This window comes from Zonotrichia albicollis, chromosome 10 (assembly GCF_047830755.1).
Source record: "Zonotrichia albicollis isolate bZonAlb1 chromosome 10, bZonAlb1.hap1, whole genome shotgun sequence".
Classification (NCBI taxonomy): domain Eukaryota; kingdom Metazoa; phylum Chordata; class Aves; order Passeriformes; family Passerellidae; genus Zonotrichia; species Zonotrichia albicollis.
The window spans coordinates 5,133,739-5,155,309 of NC_133828.1; the positions used below are offsets into that span (position 1 = coordinate 5,133,739).

A 21,571-nucleotide genomic window follows, 5' to 3' on the forward strand; every position below is an offset into this window, starting at 1 on the left:
ATTGTTGTTTTTAATCAAACAAAGGTACTGCCACACTGAGCTTTTCAAGACTAGACAGAGATTTGATTTTTAAGAAAAAATCATGTTAGATGCGTTCTCTTGTTGGTTCTTTGTTCTTGCTTCCAAGCCCCAACCAGTTTTCTCTACAGATGAATATCTTGGTCAGTGTTTCCTGACTGCAAGGAGGGGTTTTGTTAGCTTGTGTGAGATAATGCTTCATCTTCCCTACTATCCAATATTTCAAGACTACATCTTTTTATTTACAGCAATTTTACATGTAGATTTTAAGGTGAGATGTGAAATTTAGGAATATTTAAGCGATATCAGAGGTGTAAATACTGTGCAAGACATGTTCCTTATATCTATATTCACAATTTGAGGACATTATAGAATTGGGAATGGGAAAGGTGAGGTATCATATCAGCGTGGTAGTAGGTCTTATGTGCATATGAAGCAGTAGAAATAAGGCTCTGATTTAAGGAAAATAGCAAAAATGAGGATATTTATCTTGACTTTAGTAAAGGCTAGATTTTTATAACCTGTTCCATTGGAATGAAAATGTCAGTTTGCATAGAGGTGCAACCCTGCTGACAATAACAGGAGACATTCCAACCTCATCAATTCTTTGAATGGATAATTTTCACTGACATCAGAAAAAAATGCAAGCACAAACATATTTTGTACTTTAGGTCCTTGTCAGTTCCTCTATAAAGTAAAGTTAGGTGTTTGTGTTACTCTCTCCCCTGAACTTAATTTTCATTCTGGTATAGTGTTGCAGTGCTTGAGCACTATGTTAATTTATTATTTATATTATTTATATTTTATATTTATTATTTATATATTAATTTATTTATCACATTGATCACCTCACACCGAGGGAATGAATATTGGAGCTCACCAGGCTCCTCTCCTCTTCTCTTTGCCATTGCTTTTTCTTTGTTTATTTCTGTAACCAGAACAGTGTGTATGAGGTAAAGTTTGGTGTTCCAGTTGTGGCCATGGATTTCACTGATCACCCTGAATGTTGTTTCAAAAAAAACCAAAACCAATAACAACCCCAAACTAAGAAACACCCCACTTTGTCACTGTATTTAATCCAGAAATGGTTGCATTTAGAGCTGTTGAATGAAAAAATACCTCAGAGTTTTTTGAATGGTAGCATTAGGTGGAGGTTGGCTGAGGAGGTGATCTTTTCTCCCTTTGCTAGGTGAATTTTCTAGTTTGAGACAATTTAGGGATTCAAAACATCCAACTTCATTTAAGAATATAGATGGACTTTGCTGTTCATGAGCTGATTTTACTATTAAAAATCTGAATACCTGCATGGCTTTTATAGCTTTAGTGGCAACATTAATGTTAGGTGGAAACCACTCTTAATTCAGGTCCCAGTTGTGGTGGCTGCTCTTGGCCTGACCCCCTCTGCTCTGTTCTGCCTCCAGCCCCAGCCTGAGACTGCCCAGGGGCATTTTTGGATAATGACCCAGCCCTGAGCTGTTCCAGAATTGTTTCCTACAGCTCTTTTTTCCTCTCCATCAGCTTTTGTGCAACCTCCAGCACAGCTTTCCCCCTGTCTCCAGTGGCCATCAGCTCCATTACAGGAGGAAGGATGAGTCCTGTGGCTCAGTTAATTATTTACATCCGTGCAGTGAGGATGAGCAAGTGTCTGACACAGAGAGCAGCCAGCAGGAAACAGAGCCAGAGGGGAAGTGTTTGCTGAGAAGCCAGCTCAAACAGAGCTGACAGAGCCCTTATTGTGGTTTGAAATGAAGTATTTCCAAAATCAAAGTTGTTGTGTAATATTAGATTTAGACTGGCTTGCTGTTTGTTTGTGTGGTGTGTACAAATCCACACAGAGGAGAAGGGGAGTGTAGAACGTCACTGTGAAAGTGCTCATAAAGCCAATATCCATAAGCTGTGTGCTGCACCTGTGAGTTCATTTGTGCACAATTCTGGTGCTAAGGGTGTCACAGGAGTCCAGGAATGGGAATTTTGTGAGACACTGTGAGCCTTGTTAAGCTTTACAGCCAGATACATTTTGAACTGTTTTCTTGCTGTAATGCACAGAATTCGAACCATCCTTTGGAAGGGAATTTTAATGTGGTTTATTTATTATTTTTTATTATTATGTGTTATTGACTGACCAAATTATATATCACAGAATCATTTAGGTCTGAAAATCTTGCTAAAATTATTGACTCCAGCACCACTGTGTTCATCACTAATCTAATGTTTCCAAAGGCCACATTGTCTTTTAAATATCTCCAGGGATGGTGACCCCACCACTGCCCTGGGCATCCTGTCCCAGGGCCTGATCACCCTTTTGAGGCAGAATTTTTTCCCAATATCCAAGCTAAACCTCCCCTTGTGCAAATTGACTTCATTTTCTGTTGACATGGAGTATCCCATTGATACTCCATGCCCTATCAATTTGGAAAAGGGACAGACCCGACCTGGCTGTGCCCTTCTGTCAGGGAGCTGTGCAGAGCCAAAGGTCCCTCTTGAGCCTCCTTTTCTCCAGGCTGAGCTCCTTTCCCAGATCCCTCAGCTTCTCCTGGTGCTCCAGGCCCTTCCCAGCTCCATTCCCTTCCCTGGACACGCCCCAGCCCCTCAAAATCTGTCAGGTATGAGGAGCACAAAAACGAGCGCAGAATTCAAGAGGAAGCTTTAGCTGATCCATGCAAGCCTTTCATGGGGTTGGGAATATTTGGCTGTGATAACTGTTTTGATGGGATTTGGGAATGTTTGGTTAAGGTAGCTATTTTTATTAATTTGGGATATTTGGCTGGGTTGGCTGTTTTGGTAGGATTTGGGATGTTTGGCTGGTGTAGATGTTTTTATTGAATTTGGGAATGTTTGGCTGGGGTAACTGGTTTGGTGGGATTGGAAATCTTGGTTGGGGGAGCTGTTTTGGTGGGATTTGGGAATGTTTGGTTAAGGTAGTTATTTTTATTGGATTTGGGATATTTGGCTGGGGTAACTATTTTGATAGGATTGGGAATGTTTGGCTGGGTAGCTGTTATGGTTGGATTTGGGAATGTTTGGCTGGGTTAGCTGTTTTGGTAGGATTTGAGAATATTTGGCTCAGGTAGCTATTTTGATGGGATTTTGGAATCTTTGGCTGGGGTAGCTGTTCTGATGGGATTTGGGATGTTTGGTTAGGATAGCTGTTTTTATTGCATTTGGGATATTTGTCTGGGGTGGCTGTTTTGATTGGATTTTGGATGTTTGGCTGGGGTGGCTGTTCTGATGGAATTGGGAATGTTTTGGTGGGTTAGCTGTTTTGGTAGGATTTGGGAATGTTTGGCTGTTGTTTCAGCTGCCCGTGCAGAGCAGAAGGAGCTGTTGGCACCCCCAGGTTAAGAGCAGACATTTGTCACCATTGTGTGACAAGTGGAGCCAGCACAGATAACTGCTGGTCACACTGTGGTGACTCAAAGGCATCTTCTGATTTCTGAAGTTCTTCATTTTCTCTTTTTCTGTTTGTTTTGGTGCTGGTTTCTACAGTCTTAACTCCTCTCTTAGCTTTGGTCATAAGCCATGACTTCTGTGTGCTGGAGCTGCATTTGCTCACTTGCCAACTCACAAAGCCACTGGTTGCCACTGATTTTATTGTTTCTTTGAAGTGTTATTTTGAAGATAAAATCCTCTGTCTGTGAGGTCACAGTTTGCAATTCTTGTGCTGTTCTACTTTGCTCTTTTCAGTTATCCACATCTTGCTGTAAATGTTTATTATTCTCCTTACATGGGCAGCTGAATACCTGATTTGATTGAAGGTGACTTCAAATTTATATTAATTATCAGTCTGCATGGTTGAATGAAGCATATGGATAAAAGTAACTATGGATAAGAGGTTACTTATGCAGCATAAATCCTTATTAAATATGAAATTCTTTCTTTGCATATAAGATAGCACAGAGTAAGGATTTTAAGTCATTTCCATACATTTATCCCAGAGTTTCAAAGTCTTGGTATTAGAAATGTGCCCCTAGTCTGTGTAAAAATTGACTTTATAAAGCAGTTGTGATACCATTAGATGTCTTATGTGTTTAGTTTACATGAACTCATAAAGACAGAAATTAATACCTAATATTCAACCTCTTGTGAGAGTTCAAATATTTAAGTTTATTAAAAAAAAAGCAAAATACAATACAAAATTATCTAATTTTCCCATAAAAACAACATCTTCATTAAGCTACAATATGTCTTGTCTTGGCAGGGGCAGAGACATTTCTTTAAGATGTTGTGATTATAAGTTTTCTAAAAGATAAGCATTTTTGAAATTCCTGGTTTTTCATAATGAACTGGGCAGAAAATAAATTTAAAACCCCACCTGTGAGAAGACTACTCAATTAAAATTGTATTAGATATTTTATCTTTGACCACATGTTGCAGGTTGTTTCTTGCTACCAAGAGTGATTTTAAAGAAAAAGATATTTTTTTAAAGAACAAGATATTTTAAAGGATAAAGTTTTGAAATCAACTCTGTAGATTTAAATGCCATATTCCACACTCTGAGTCCTCAGCAGAAATGGTGCACCATCCAGTTTCCTTCCAGTGACTGTGACCTGGTGTGACCACATCAGAAATGGCTTTCCTGGGTGATTTGAGAGCCACAGCATCTGGATCTGAAATGAATCTCTCTCCTGTTTCCAGCCTATCTCTGGGCACAGGTTGTTTTCTGGTGAGTCAGGGAAAGCAGCAATAATCTGTGCACCTGGCCATGGAATGAGTGCCTTGGTACCCTCCCCAATCCTGAGCATCATCCCTGTCCCTAGGGAAGCACCCAGTGCCCAAACACGCTCCCCTAGGGCTGGGACAGCCCTGCCTGCAGCCCTGGGGGCTCCCCTATAAATCTGGGTGCTCCCCAAAAATCCTGGGGGTTCCCTCATAACCCTGGGGAGCTCCCCTATAAATCTGAGTGCTCCCCTATAGACCTGGGTGCTCCCCTATAACCCTGGAGGCTCCCCCATAACCCTGGGGAGCTCCCCTGTAAATCTGAGTGCTCCCCTATAGCCCTGGGGGCTCCCCCAAAGCCCTGGGGGCTCCCCCATAGGCCTGGCTCAGCTTCTGCAGCTCAGCTCTTTCCCCATTCCTCAGCCATCTGTTCCCAGACAATTACTGACAGAAACACTTGGATATTCGGCTGCCTGAGCTGACTCTCTTGAGCTGCTTGCATCCTCTTTGCCCTCCAAGCAGCGTCCCAGGATGAATGTTTGAAACATGGAGATGTTGTATTACCATAATTGCAGCCAGTAGTTTTGACTATTTTTCCACCAACTGGCAAGGCTAGGAATTATTATGTTTTTTGAAGGGAAGAAAAGGCACCATCAGTCTTTTATATTCTTAGCATTCTTGCACTGATGTAAAATACACCGAGATTATTTTGAAGAAGAACACTTTTAAATTCCTTTTCCCCAAGTTCACTTGATAACAGTGCCAGAAGTGGCTGTCTGTTAAAGGGAGAGTGAAGAGGAGTAAACAAGATAAAAAGCTACTCTTCTTTATTTGCATTAGACATTTCACAAAGTGCAGCAGCTGGGAAGGATTCAGTGGGAGAAGCAAGTGCTGCTTCAAAGGCATCACAACATGCAGCTTGATTTGGCTTTTTAATTTTTTTTTAGTTTTTTTCAAAAGAGGTCACAGAAATTGTGGGTAGGGGGCCTGCTGTCCTATTCTACTGGTGTTGATTGTTGAGACTTATTGCCACTTAGAGTCACAAAACTTCTATAAACCAGGACTTTTTAGGGCTGAAGTTCATCTTCATTTTTAAGTCAAGTTGCCCTCCAAACATGATGCTTGTAACAAGTCAAAGTACAAATGAATTTATCACATGAATAAGGGAATCACTTCCAGTCTTCTCCTTTCATGAGTGGCGCACAAAGTTTCTCTCAAAACCAAAACAATTCGAGTAATACTTCCTGGAATGTTTTTCAGTGTCCCACCCGATGTTCCTATCAAATAAATCTTAATTAGGAAGGTGCTCTATTAGTATTTTGAGTTAGAGAATTTATTTCGAATTGCACAATGTTTGTGTCCTGGAGGAATCTTGTATATTAAGAACAAGTAGAATCAAATCAAAAATGTGGTAGACAGGAATGGGTCAGACTAGTCTATTAAGAGTTTAAATGTTAATAAGAGATTCCTTTTTTCCCTCATTAAATTTAGGATATATGTAAATATGTTTCTATAGTTTTGGTCACAGATCTGAAATTTTCTGTTTGCTAAAGTATGAAAACCCTCTAGTGATCTAAAGTTTATAGTAATGTAGGTACCATGGTTCATATGCTTCAAAGATCTATTTTTTTTTTCAAAGAATGTTCTCTGTTTTAGAAGAAAAGACTTTTTCAGTCCTCACATTCTATCACAGATGCTCTAACACAAAGAATAAGCAAGTTATTACTGGCAAATCAGAGAATTAGTTTGGTTTATTTACATGTCAGGTGCCTTCAAGTACTGATGCAGCTGAGATGGGAACAAAATTAAACCTGGTGTTTTTATATGACCTACCTGGCACTGAGTTTTGGGCTGCTTTATTTATGCTCTTCCTTGAAAGGTCTGCAAAGTCAAAGCAGTCCTGGAGGAGTCCTGGGGTTGCAGGTGCTGTGGGTACATGGGATGCTTCATGGCCTGAAATGTCCTGCCTGAATAAAGTGCCTCAAACCCAAACTCTGTGGTTCTCTCTTTCTCATTACCATAGTCAGCACATCCTGACATCCAGGAGAAATTTTGAATTTTTGTCGTTAAGTTCTTCTTATATTTTACTGAAAAATGCAGGGAATATGTTACTTTGTGCAACATTTAAATCCCTCTACGTTTGAATTGCGTGTATTTAACAAGAATGGTGAGGATGGTTTGTGTTTCATCCTGGGAGCACACAAATCCTTTGAGACAGGGTACATTCATGCACACAAGCATTACCTTTCCGTGCCTGGAGCCAGCCTGCTGTGTCCCTGTTCATCAGGAATTCCTCAAGGATGCCATTGGTGTCCCTCAGGGGTGCCAGGTGTGGAGCTGGAGGGTCAGAGGAAGGAGCAGGGCATTGCATCCCTGTGTCCTGCACAGGGATGGGCCCTGCTAGGGGCTCCTGCTTTGCTTGGGGAAGGAGAGCCTGCGCTGTTGGGGGTTTTATAATTGGGACAAATTATGTGTATTAGATTTTTTGTTTAATGGCCTGTGCTGAGAGGCATCTCCATTTGTTGTAGAAGTTGTAGATTCTCCTCAAATGGTTTGTCCTGGTGACTCCAAGAGACAAGACCTGAGAAAGCTGAGATTTTCCAACTTATTAATTAGAGAGCTTTCAGCTGCTGCCAGTGATTTGTGCCCTTCCTCCTGGAGTTTATGCCTTGAGGGAGGTGAAAGCATCTTGCACTTGAGCACTGTGCATCCAAGGATAGATTTCCCTAAAGGACTATTACAAACTGCACAGACCCAAGGCTCCAACACAAGAAATCAAGGAGGTTCAAGTTGTTTTCCTAAAAAAATTTTGATCTGTGAGTAGCTAATGATATACAATGTGTAAATTATGGTTCAACCTCTAACTGAGCCAAACCCTTCAGACCTCTAAATGTTCTTTGCTGTGTTCAAAATCTCAAAGTCTTTATAGTGTGGAATTATGGGAGGAATTTTATCAGTCAGAACCATTTCTAAGAGATAAACAAAAGTGATTCTCAAGAGTCCCTAAGCTCCCTCAAAACTCCCTGAACCAAACACTTCAGGGAAAAAGGGACAGAGGGAAGTGATTGCAGCTGGGGTGGTATCCCAAAGGGAGCAATCACAGCATCCTTATCCTCCCCTTCCATTCTGGACTCTGCAGTTTCTGAGGCAGTCTCCTGGGATGGAGAAACAGTTTCTCTCATCTAATGCAGCCACAAAGATGTGACATTTATATGTATTTTCATAAATATCTACAATTATCTGCATAGCACAACAGTGGAAGTAAATACGGGTACCTATTACTCCTCATATGATTCTTGATGGGATATTCACAGGTCATTTGAAAATCATGGAAAATTATCACTACTATTTTTAGTGTCTGCAAGGCTTATTTCAGCAACTACAAAAGCACCTGTATTTTAGGAAATAATCCTCTGAGCCATTGATTTGTAATTGCACTAATTATTTCTTGATGACTTCATGTGTGGTAAAATCTTTCAAATGAACAAATTCTTCGAAATGAACTAATATATAGAGTGTCGCCCTTAGCTTTAAAAACGAAACAAGGTGCAGAACTGTCTTTGCCACACGTAAAATCATGTGTAAGAAATTTTAAACACGTGTAAGAAATTTTCCATCTGTTCTTTAGGTCCTGAGGAGTTGGATTTCAAGTGCAGCCCGAATTTCATCAGCTGCATTGGCACCAACAAATGCATCCACTTGTCCCAGCTCTGCAATGGGGTCTACGACTGCTCCGATGGCTACGACGAAGGAGTTCATTGCAGGGGTGAGTGAAAATTGTTTAACTATTAATTAATTGTTTTAATTTATCAAATCTTCCACTCCATTTTCTTTTTTGGGTTCAAAGAGAATGAGAAATTACTCCTTGGGAATACATATAGGTATATATGTGTGTGTGAATATGTGTAAAACACCCAAAAGCAAACCAATAGAAGCATATTTTAATGATAGAAGTGTATTTTAATTTAAAAAATGTTTCAAGTTAATTAAAAAAATATTTTATGTGAACCAAATGCAAGTAAAAAACACACAGAGATTTTGACACTTTTACTGCATTAATTACTAAGTTTATATGATAGAAACTCTTCTATCAAAAGAAGGATGAGGAGACTTTACTGAGCAAAGTTGGGCAGCACAAAGAATGTTTGCCACAAAGAATTTTCTTTTCCTTTTAAATTCTGCTTAAACCCCAAAAAGTCAAAAAAACCACTGAAAAATATATCAAGTTTGCTATGAGCATTATCAATATATATCAATAAATACATAAAATATATCAAATTTACTATGAGCATTGTTTTGCATGGAGGACTTTGTTTCAGGAGGGTTTTATGCAAATGATCTACTGTTTAATAATGTAGTCACCAAATTCTGACAATGAGAAATCTTAAATAGAAAAAAATTGGTGAAGGTCAACTATTTAATATCTCAGCTCAACTGAGATGACTTTTTGAGCTCTGCATTGGGGACAGCTTTAGCGCCAAATCTTGGCTACCTTGAACCAGTTATTTTTAATCAGCAGATTTCCAGATGAATGGTTGTTGATGATGTTCAAGAGATCTGATGTTCCAGACCAGAAACCCAGAGACAGGTGCTGGGACTTGTGCTGCAATGCAAAATGACAATATACAGTGAAAGATACAATTAATGGTAGAGTTCAGAAAGTTAAATTAGAATTTAAAATTTCATGTGGACATATTTTCAGAGCTGTCAGAGTGAAATCTAAGCCCACACCAAAAATAAGCCACATTGAAAAAAGAAATTAAAATTAGAAAAAAAAAAAGAAGCCATCTGGAATTAATCAGAGCAATACTGCTGACTTCACAAAACTACAAATAGTTATTTTTATCTAGCCAGGTGAGGATACAGGCTGTCATAAAATAGATGAAAATTCTTATTCACAGTGATAGGAATCATTTCTTTTCTTGAAGGCTCAACTGTTTTATAGTCCTTGTTCAATGAGCATTACACAAAATCAAAATTTGTGCCAGCATATTGGATTTAGCACTGGGCCCTGCATGCAAAAAAAAACCCAAAAGTTCAACTGGCCAAAACACTTTTTGGCCTATACTGACACTTTCTGAAGTTGCAGGTGAGTGTTTTTCAGAGAATAGTATTTATTCATTAAGTTCTGTTTAAATTTGTGTTCCTCAATATTTAATGTTTTTCTGTAAATTACTCTGGATTAAATTACTGAGGATTAAAAATCTCCAGTGCTGAATAATTATTATCTTATAACTGTCTTATATTTTTATTGTATTTTAAGTCTTTAAACCACAAGATTAATGGAATCAGAAAAAAATACAGACTGAAAGTACAATCCTATGTTAGTGGCAATGGAATATGTTTGCTTTTCTTATTGTTCACGTGTCCTGTATTTTGGAATGCGATAGCACATAAAATACCCAATCTATATTCACATCCTTTTAATTTATTCTCAAATACACTTTGTAAGGCTCATGTTGATTCCCACTCCTTTCTTTATTATCATACATGAATATGAAAGCTTCCCAGTGGAAAAATTAGTGGCTGCTTTAATAAATCACCATAGAATTTGGTGAAACATTCTAAATAAATATTTCTCCTAGATCACACAGAACACCTACATAATGAAGTGTCACTATCTAGGAAACGGTTAACAACTCATTAATATTGATTCTTCTGGCAGTTCCATATTTTACTTGCTTAGTGGGGGCAGAATTGAAAATATTAGTGGAAATATTAGTGAAAATATCAGCCAAAGAATATAGACAACCATAATTTTACATTATGATCCTATAGTTCCAAACAATGTCAATTAAAGTGTCATTATGTTACATTCTGTTATATCAAATATTTGGTATGAGTTCCTTATAGTTTAATTACAGGGAGTCATGTAATTATTGTCTCTCTCTCTGTGTCTATATGTGTATATATATATTTATATATATATCTTTATTAGAAAAATGTTTGGGTGACCTTTCATTACTTTCTAAATTTTGAACCCACAAGTCATATTTTGAACTCTCTTTTCTGGCCAAAAGCTGCAAAGTTACTTCAGAAATCCAGCCAAACCATTAGCTTTTCCTTTATATTACTCACAAGAGTGGCATTATCAATTGTGCTGTAATTAACAGTGGCCATGCGAAGTTTGTGATGGAGGAAGGCAACAGCAATTTTCAATATTGAATTGCAAGGAGCCCAGCTGGTCACAGAGCTGTGTTAAAATCACCTCTTGCTGGGGACACTGACAGTGCTGTGTAAATAAGTCACAGTCCAAGCACCAGGAAAATCAGTTGTGGTTGGAAATATGGGGGTGTCACCAGGGCAAAGCCCATTTCAGGGCACAGGTAACTCCAAAGGGGTGAAATCTCTAAGAACTAATGGGCTGTAACATCCAGCAAGTGGAATTATTCTTATTTCTTTCTCTAAATTTAACATTCTCACATTAATTCATTATTAACAATCTTTTAGAGTTGTATTGAAGCCTGCACCTTTCCCTGGCAAAGGGAAATATGGTCATTGCTCCAGTGTGCAATGGTAATATATGGGAAATTTCAAGGGAATAGTAGTAAATACAATGACATTCCTGTACGATCATCTTTTATTTCAGGCACATATGCATTTTTGCAGGTGAATGTAATGCATAAATTCAGGAGAGGTTGTGGCAATATGAAATAAAAAATGTTTTATTGCGCATGGTTGTTTCACATTATGTATTCCAATGTCCTTCAGAGGAGAAAGGGGTGTGTAATTCACTGGATTTGTACCTCAGAGCATGCAGTAGTGATAAGACATCTGTATTTGGTCAGTTTGGACTCCTTTTCATTTTTTATCTAATTGAAGAGTGCTTTAGAGAGGGTGAATAAGGGAGAAATCAAAATATATATTAACCCTTCCCATAAAGAAAGGTTATATATATATATATATATACACATATGTGTGTGTATATATGTGTATATATATATTTATCTATATAAATAATATCTATAATGATATATATGAATAATAAATAATGATATAAAATATTTATAAATATATAAATATATATATAAATATATATATAAATATATATAGATACAGATACATGTAAATAAATAAATATATATAAATATATACAAAATGTAAACATATATAGATACAGATAAATGGAAATATATATATATAATTATATATATATATATATATGAGGCTCTTGAGTTTTCTGAAAATCCCAACAATTCCAGCACAATCCAGCCCTGCTGAGTGAGGGTCTCACACCCATCAGCTCCTGGGAGAGTTGCTAAATCTCAGATAAAATTTACCAGTGCCAAACCTGGAGCCAAGCTTGAGTAGTTGTAGTAGAAGACTGCTCCAGATCTGCTCTTGGCAATTAAGCTCCTTTCTTTGACACACCTCTCTGGCTTCTTTGGAGAGCCTGGCCTTTATTTCAGCTGCTCTTTCAGCCACTTTTACTGCTCAGCTGAGCAATGAGCTGAGAACTCTCCTGCCCCAGGGAGCTGCCAAATTATTGCAAACTGAAGTTTTTTAGTTCCAAGTCTTTCCTTCACAGGGTTTATCCCAGTGTGGGGCTGGGGCTGGGGCTGGCTCTGGTTAGTTAAAGCTGGGCTCATGTGCCCGCAGCTTGTCCCAGTCTGATTTTGAGGTCTTTTGAAGGCCAAAATACCTTTTCTTCTTCTTTTTTATTTTTTCTCCTGAAAGTTTTTGGAATGGCTCAGGCTCTGTCATGGGGTAGTTGGAATTACCTGGCCTTGATTATGTAAACCATTAGATATAATTATTAAAATAGTTTCTAGAGAATTAGTGTCACAATCCCATGAATCTTAGTAAAGGTGTTTGTTTGTTTGTTTGGTTTTTTTTTTTTTTTTTTAATAGTTCTGCAGAGGTGAGCTGTACATTTTCATAAATATGACACACAATTGAAAGTGGTGTGCCAAAATTGGGATTTGGTCTGAGTTTGATCTAGAGGATTTGGTCTGAGTTTGAGCTAGAGGAAACTAAAATTTGTACAGAGTATGGAGATCTCCTTTTTTAATTAACTAACTCATTATTTAGTAGCTCCTGGAATGGCTGGGCTAGAATTTTAGCTTTCCAGCCAGAAAATGCTAAAAGAATACTGCAAAAAATACCAGTGCAAATAGACTCCTTCCAAGTTTTCAGATTATTTAGGTCTTTATTAACTGTGATCTGAACCATAATCTCTAAAGTCTCTAATCAATAAAATATTCAAAGGCAAACTCTGGATCATTTAGTATTAAAAAAATTGCTGAACACACATTGAGAAGTTTTGGCCAAAGGCTGTTCTGTTTTAACAGCCTATAATCAGAGTATTGTTTTTCTGTTTAGGCTTTTTGAATGAATTGTTAACAGAAGATGAAGATAAATGCTGCTGTTACTCAATTGTGTTTTGTTCTGGTCTTTCTACAGCAGGAACAGTGGGAAATTTCAAGTAGTGTTTACCAGAGGGGAAAATACAAATTTCAGAATTTTAAGGAAAATTCAGACCTTTCAAGAATGATGGAAAGTTATAAAACTGAAAGATATGGACCTACATTTAGATCCTTGTCTTAAATTTTTTTTTTTTTTTTGCTAGTGAAGTTGTGTAATAAGGTAACAAAAAAACCCTGAAATAGTCAGAAGTTGTAAATGTCCCTCCATTTCCTCATGAGAGTTTTTCTGGAAGTAATGCTCACCTGCATCAGAGTTCCCTGTGAACTCATTTGATTTATTCTGACAAGCTTTAAATCACTCATCCTTTAAGGCTGTGATGTACAAAGCCTCCCAGGAGGTTTCTGAATCCTGGAACCCCCAGGAAATCTCCCAGAGCTCCTGATGGACCAGTGGGGCTGCTGAAGCCATCAGGTAACATTTGGAATTATTCCCACTGTGACCACCCTGCATTCTGCACCAAGGTTTCCACTTGGATTATGAGGCAGAAAAGAGAAAAACGTGGGGGTATTAAAATTAAAAAAAAAACCCCAAAACTGAGTGGTTTTGCTTTGGAACAGAGCTGTTAGTAAAGAGCTCTACTTGTCTGGCTGAAGGCTCAATTTGCATAGTTTAGTATTATGATATCTCCTCATTTCAGCATCCAAACATTCAATTTCTTGTATATTTCTGTCTTTCCTATATTTTTGCTTCAATACAGCATGATGTGGCTCATTCAAATTAGCCAAGGTCATTTAGTCTCTTCTGCTGTCAAGACAAAGAAGTCATGGGCTTGGTGATTTAATAACTTTCCATCACAAAATCCTTTTGCAGCAAAGCAAATTAGAGGAGGCTGGTGGGGGAATGAGCAGTGGAAGACATTTGAGTGATGTGATTTCATCCCACCTTGATGGGCTGCTGCTGAGGAGTTTTTAGGCTAGAATTCACAAAGGAAAGCCGTTGTGAAGGTATCAGCATTGTCTCTGTGGCAAATTAAATGTAGGGTTTAAATGTTTGGCCATTTATGATGGTAATGTGTGACAGCAGATCATTAATTGGTTCATGGTTTGTAAAGAGGGTTCTGATCTTGTCCACTGGAGGAGCAATGTATGGAAATGGAAATGGAAATGGAAATGGAAATGGAAATGGAAATGGAAATGGAAATGGAAATGGAAATGGAAATGGAAATACTCCAGCCAGTGTTTCTATTTCAGTTGCAGTTTCACTTTCTTGAGAGAAAATGTTGGCTACTGTTCCTAGCTGGTGATGAAATCAAGTGTTGGTCAGGTCTGGCCTCCCTGAGTACAAGTTTTGATCAGTATTTTTAGCACACACATTTAAATAGACATGCTTTCTTCAGGGCACAGAAACCATGCTTGCAATAGCAAATGCAGCTTTGGATGGTTAAGTTAACCCATGGAGTTCTACATTATTAAAAGAGGAGTAAAGATTATAATTCAAATATTTCAGGTTTCCTATGATCCTGTTGCCCAGTAAAATGCACAGAGTGTAGCAGAGATGTTAATTTATCATATTTGAGATGAGATTATGGTGGTTAAGAGGGCCAATTAGTTGTTGTTAACTGGTTCATGGGCAGGGCTGCAGAAACCCGAGGAAAGCAGCCACAGTCAGTGACTCAGGGGATGGCAAGGAATGATCTGAGAAATCTTTATTCTCCTTGCCAGGGATTTAGGTTAAATGCTATTTATTGTTGTTGCCTGCTGTTACTGTTTTGAGGCTGCCCTTTTTTGAGAAAACAAACATTTAAACTCATACTATGAGCATCTCCTTTTCAGTTTTACTAGAGATGTTTTATTACCTTTCTGTCGATTAGTGTGCAGAGTTACCTGCTAATTTGTCCCTGTTAGCAAACAAATAATCTAATAAAACTCCTTGAGGAGTAAGAAATGCAGCAAGCTTTTCGTATGAGTAAATCTCAAAGGGTTTTTATGTAGATAAATACTCTGGGCATAATCTCTGTATCAGGACTTCCAGACATATTTGCATGGCAAAAAAACCCTGACACTCCTAAACTCAGCCCGCCAGCAGTAATTGTAGCTGTGTGGCTGTTGCCTGGCTGCCATTAGATCACATCACAGAGTAAATCTTCAGTGCATTTTCAATATCCAGGCCTCAGGGACAGCTTTTCACCGAGCAGAGCCTGGGACCTGACACCAAATGCTTGTGCAGCACTGGTAACCTTGGGGCGTAGGGAGAGAGACAGCACGGGGTCTGTCTTCAGCTGTCACCACCTGTATTTGAGGAGATGGGATAGCTTAGACATCCTGAAATCTTATTTTGAAGGAATAATGCTTTTTTTCTATTTCCTCTTGGGCATTTTTTCCTATTTTTTTCATTATGTACATAAACTATTACATTGAGAATTTAGTGTGAGAATTTAATTACTATTTCTTGCATTAACTAATAGTAAAATTATATCTGCTGCAGAAAAACACAGCTGAGGCATCTGCCCATCAATAAAACATGTCATTAAATTTCCATGTACTCTTTTTCCAGTGACATTATTTGCCTATTCATTGCTTCATTCAACAGTGTTAAAATAATTGGGCAACCTGGTGTTTGAAGTGAGGGGAAAAAAAAAGTGACAGGCATGTGTGCTGAAAAACGTGATTTTGGTCCTCCTAGAGCAATTTATAATGTCAGCCTAAATTTACAGAATGGTATCAAATTGGAGACAGAGAAGAAGAAAGAAAAGAGCAAATTCTGGGGCTAGCATCACACAATTTGTCACAAGTGCAGTTGTCGGTTTTCTGCCCCGGGAGCCCTCAGCCAAACCACATTACAAGCCTTGGTTTCAAGTTCTTCCACTCCTTGCCTGGGGGGATTTGACTTCCCAGCTCCTGATCTTCCCAAGGTGAATAAACAAATAAGGAAACGACATCTGTTCTGTGAAGGGGATACTTTTGCTCCTCGGGGCTCTTTTCCAGGAGCCATAAACAGTTAAACATTTATTGTACAAATACTTGAAGCTGCAGGAACGTTCATTTGCATTTGCAGAGTGAGTTGTGGTCTCTCACTTGTTCCCATCTCAGCAATTAGCTGGGTTTTGTTAAGCAGAGTGGTAAATTCTGGGAGCTGGGGTAGGAGCATTCCTACCTGGAATGCATCCACCTGCCTGACCACCTGTACACAGAGCACAGCAGATTCTGCATTTTCACACACTGCAATTCATAGCTGAAATAAGGAGAAACCATATTTTTTTCTTCCAGAGAAGGGCTTTGCTCCCCTATCATTCCCCACTTCTTACATTTTTCAATTTTAAGCTCATGGGACTGTATAATCCAAAAGCCTAAGTCATTCTCAAACTGTGTAATGTGGTTTAAAAATTAAAATTTGCCATTATTTCTGAGACTATGATAAACAAGTCAAGATGTCACCAGCAGTTTTAAGTGAGATTGATACTACTCAGTGGTGTGAAGTTTGCTTTGACACATTGAGAAATTACTCTTGCTCTTCCACTTAGAAGCAAGAACATGCACAGAGCGTACAAAAACTGATTTTCAGAATTCATTATACCCTCTCAGATTCCAGTCATCTTTTCTCCACAAAATTTGATGAAAGTGTAACTTAATCTTTAACTCACTGCAGTAATGCTCATGATTTTAGTTATATGACAAATGTACAGATTAAAATACTGTGAGATGAAACTGAGTAAGTTAAAAATTGTGGGCAACAGGGGAAAAAATACCTGGAAGCAATCAAGTGAAACAGAAAACTGGGGGAACACAGAGTCCAGTCAATAGCAAGGTTCATGATATTTTATTTTAGGGATTGTCAGGCAGAACTACTTTAAATCAGTATTCTCTGGAACTATGTCCATCAAAGAATGGGAACGTGTTCCCAGTGCAATATGAAAATAATTATGCATATGAAAATAAATATGAAAATAAACATGACTCCAATATGAAAATAAAGAGTTTTCCAGGGGATTTCATAATGTAAAAATAATTTATCTCTTGTGAAAATGAGTGTGTTGCAGTGCATAGGTGACAGGACATGAGCTGTGTACAAGAAGGGGGGGGGGAAAATTAGTTATGATGAGACCTGAGTCCTACCGGAATGAATGGCAGCATTTCCTTGGCTTTGGGCTTCTGGACTGGGAATTTTATTTTTTTTTTTTTAATTCCTTTTATTCAGGTGCTGTAAGCATTTACATGTGGGAAAAAAAAAAAAAAAAAAACAAAAAACAAAAACCAAAAAAAACCCCTCCAATTAACTGTTCCATCTGAGGAAGAATAAGCCATATTTAAAGCTCAAATTGTGACCATGACCCACTCTCTGCAAATCAACAATATTTTCTGACATTCAGCTGTTGTCTGAGTGTCTCTTTCTAAGGGTAGAATATGCTGGTGAGACAAATCCTATGAAACCAAACTTTTTGAGACTACATTTAGCATATTTCTAAAATATTTCCCATCAATCTAGTCCTTCTTGAAATCCACTAACATGCAGGAAAATACCAGAAATGCAGTTTGGAAGATAGGGTATCCTGTACATGGGATGGATTTACTGGAACAAAGTGCCAGTGCTCGCTTTCCCCAAGGAAGTGTTGGCCACTAGGATTGAAAATAGGGGAAAATTAGCAGCAGTCCAGATTATGATTCCAACAAAGGATTCATCCCATGCACAGTGACACTTTTCTGACTTTTCAGCTTGGTTTTCACACTCATGAGAGAGAGATTCCACAAGAGCTGATGTCACATTCCCAGAGCAAGAGCAGTAAGGGAGAAAATGTCTGTGGTTTGCAATAAAAGAATCATTCATAGTGCTTCAATCCCCAACACATTTTTTTAGCCCAACTATACAGAAGGTCAAAATACTCACTCATTAAGAACTAAATATGGTCTTTTTTTAACAAATGCCCTGTTTAATTACCAGCAGGCAATTCAGCACAATTAGTTGCTGTCTGAGGTACTTTTTTTCTTTTTTCTAATGGTCTTGCATATTTCATGGCTTCTTTCAAAACCATGCATCAGATGGAGGGCCTGCTACTTGTTTAATTGACTTTTTCCCTCTCTTAATGATGTGCATCTCCTGGAATTTTAGCAGAGATGAGCCCAGCTTACAAATAAAAAAAGAAATAGAGAGTTCACAATTCTGAAGTAGAAGAACATTTGGTTGTCTTTTAACAAACTGAGCTTTTTTAATCCACTGAAAGACAAGGAAGCAGAGCTACACAAAACATTTATGTGCAAGTAATTTTTAGGTTTCTACAGGAAAGACATGAGTAGAGTTTTACATTCTCAGACTAACGGCACACAGTGGCATCAGGAGGATAAAAAAATGGGAATAAGTTCTGTTCTGCAAAATGTTACATTAAATGAGCACAGTTACATTAAAACAAAATTATTCAGACATCCTGAGGACTCACATTTAAGGTACATGGTCACTAAAAATACTTCTGTGAGGCACAACTGTTCTGCTTTCTGCCATGACCTGACACTTACAAGTTATGTTAAAAAATAATCAATTAATTACTTATAAATTTAGGTGGACACACTTTGGGGCCCATAATTCTGTTTTGTGGTAAACTTGAATGTCCTGTGTTAAAAAAAAAAAAGTGAAGTGAGCCCTTCAGGAAAACCTGGGAATGCATCCTGCCCTTCCCATAGGAGATGGATGTTTTGATTTTTAGTGAAGAGAAAAAATATCCCAAACAAAACCTAAACCAAATGTGATGTTGGTCACAATGTCTGCTATTAAAGGATAAAGCACTGTCCTCTTCAGACTGTAATTTCTCTCTTGAGCTTAATGGAGGGGGGAAAAACAGCTTTAAATAGCAGCATGGCTTTTAGTGACATGGCGTGGGTGACAGTTCAGCTGGAGGAAAATGGGGATCATGGAGGGTCCCTCTCTGACTGAAAAGGTTGCTGGGTCCTACAAACGTGTCCTGTTTGGTTTTTCCAAGGAGAACCAGATGAAAGGCAATAAAAATGCCCTTACATGATTCCCATAAAGAATCGACCTTTCTGCTGTTTGAAAACTCTTGATTTTGCAGTCCACCAATTTCTTGATGTTGTCTGGAAACTGCAGCAAGGACATGAATCATTCCAGTGCAAAACCAGTCAAGTTGTTTGGGATATAAATTTCATGTTAAATGCGGGAATTTGCAATCTCATGATTTATATATCTTAAAAAGTCAATTCATTACTTGTAATATTTTTTTTTTCTGCCAGTCCAGGATATTTTTTTTCTTTCTGATGCTAAAGGTGTCTAGAGCTCAGAGGAGCCATTTGGAGAATGCCTCAGGTTTTTAAGGCTAATCACCAAGTCAGCAAGAGCCCTTGCTGTATCTAAAGGATATATATGTGCTCTATGTGATACATCCCTATGGATTATACAAATCATACCAAGCTCCCACAGGCAGTGGAATGGGAAGCTGGGCAGGATGTGAAGGCACACAGGTCAGGAATTGGCTCAGTTTGAACCCCAGCTCTGAAAACACCCCCTGAGAACAGGGACAGAGAGCTTTGAAAGGATTCATCCCTCCATGTGGAAAATCACTCTGTTGGTCTTACAGCACCACTCCTGGTGTTCACCAAGGCACCCAGGAAGCTCTTTTCAATAGATGGACTGTAAATAACAGTAGGAATTGCTGCTGTGTTAGAATCTAACTAAAAGCACTGTCAGTGAAATACAATTGTGGTTAAGGGTGCATCTGCAGGCCTTTGCTGCTGCCTTCAGCTGTGGAAGTGCTGCTCACACAGGGCTTGTTCCCCTAATGAAGGCACAGCTGCGCATTTAGGCATTGACAAAGAGTGTGATTAGGGATTCTAGACTTCCAGAATAGTTTATCTGCGTTCAAAGAGTTGTTGTAAGCAACTAATTCTTGGAGAGATTTGTTATTGTCTTGTGCTGAGGGCTTTTCTGGAGGTGGAAGCACAGAAAAGCTGTGGCAGTTCAGTAAATCTTTGCATTGGCCAGAGTTTATATCCTGCTTCATTTGATGTTGGGGTTGATGAGCAAGTGAGACTGTGTAAAATCTGAAATCATTAGTTCAAATGGAAATTACTGGGTGTGGAAACCCAGGGCACCACAGGGAATATTTCTGTGTCTGCTCTAGGGTACCCTGATCCCCAGGGGAGCATTGACTTTGACCCTCATTCATGGAGAAAGTTTCCTGGACTTCAAGATAGACCAGAATCCACAAAAGTGTGAAATAGATTATAGAGAACAGTGTAGGTGTGTCACTTGGTGAGAAATTGAGGTTTTGGAAGTTTTAGTGTGTTGTGGATGGCAGCAAGATGGAGGTCACAGGGTGTCATCCTGCGTTTCTTTTTTTGTGCTTCTTCTTCCTCCTTCTCCATGGGTTTGGGTGGCATTTTGTAATTGGGCAGGAAAGTCCCCATTGCAGCTCTGTGGGATCAGTTATTGGGTTAAAAGAGAAAACAATCTAGGTGTCAGTTCTTAATTGGATAGTTTAGCCTTACAAGACCTTGGAACAAGAGATTGTTGGCCATTCTGTGCCTTCTAATGAAAAGGTGCCGAACTCACAGCAGTGAGACTGTTTGATAAGAAATAATAAACAGCTGAGTCAGAACTTGAACTGTGTCTCAAGTGCCTTCAATCCAGACCCAGAGAAACCCACAACTGGGTGTTTTTTTGGTTTTGGTTGGAATCCTTTTGCCAATTCTTGTCTCACCCCTGGCAGTGGCGTTTTCCTCAAGGAGAGGTGGGCTCAGCTCAGCCATCCCGTGCTGATTCTGGGCACAGAACCTGCTGTGCAGTGACCTCCTTCAGCTCTAATGCACATTCTAGCCTCAATTTCTGCTCAGGAGCTCCCCTCCCTGCATGCAAGGATTATAAATGGAGACCATAATTTGTTTGGACTATGTAAAATATATCTGAGGCTTCCAAGGAGCTGACAATGCTGATGTTCAGCACTGTGAGTTTTGCTGGCAGGTAGCTCGGAAATGTTGATTATGGTGCTAAACATTGCTTGTACTTGCATCTGGATGTTAGAAAGGACATTTTTTTGGGGAAAAAAAAATGTGTGTGGCAAAAATATAAAATGATAATTGATTTTTTTTTCTTAATAGCCATTAGCCAACAAGTTTTGTAGTTTTTAATACAAATTAATCTAGATTGTTGTGCATTGAAGGCTAGAATATTTGTAAATTAAAAAAAATCAAACATGAATTTTAAAAACAATTTGATATTAGGTCTTTAGCAAAACACCACAGACTCTGCCTGATTTAATTATAAGTGTAGGTTTTGTTGCATTCCCATCCTGATGTATTTTAAGAAGAGAATTGCAGAAACCTTCACTAAATCCATGCTCTACGTAGAGGAGTTTACTTTAGGAAAGGTCAGATAATATATTATAGAATTAGAGTTTAGAACTTTGAAAAATTAGATTTTATTGATTGTGATAAAAATCTAAAATAATTACTGGAAAATAAGAACAAATGATACTCGATTCTTTAAAAAATAATTTAAAATTTGAAAAGTCCCAGCATTTGGATGAGAGGTG

The 21,571-nt window shown here is 38.4% G+C and overlaps 1 protein-coding gene across 6 annotated transcripts in view; it reads left to right on the forward strand.

The window, feature by feature from the left end:
- The window catches only part of LRP1B (LDL receptor related protein 1B), a 639,076-nt gene that overhangs the window by 256,668 nt on the left and 360,837 nt on the right, over positions 1-21,571 (forward strand). For all 6 annotated transcript variants that reach the window (XM_074547868.1, XM_074547870.1, XM_074547871.1 and 3 more), the window contains exon 3: positions 8,303-8,440. In XM_074547868.1, coding sequence (XP_074403969.1) covers positions 8,303-8,440 — 138 coding nt within the window. The remainder of the gene's footprint in view (positions 1-8,302; positions 8,441-21,571) is intronic.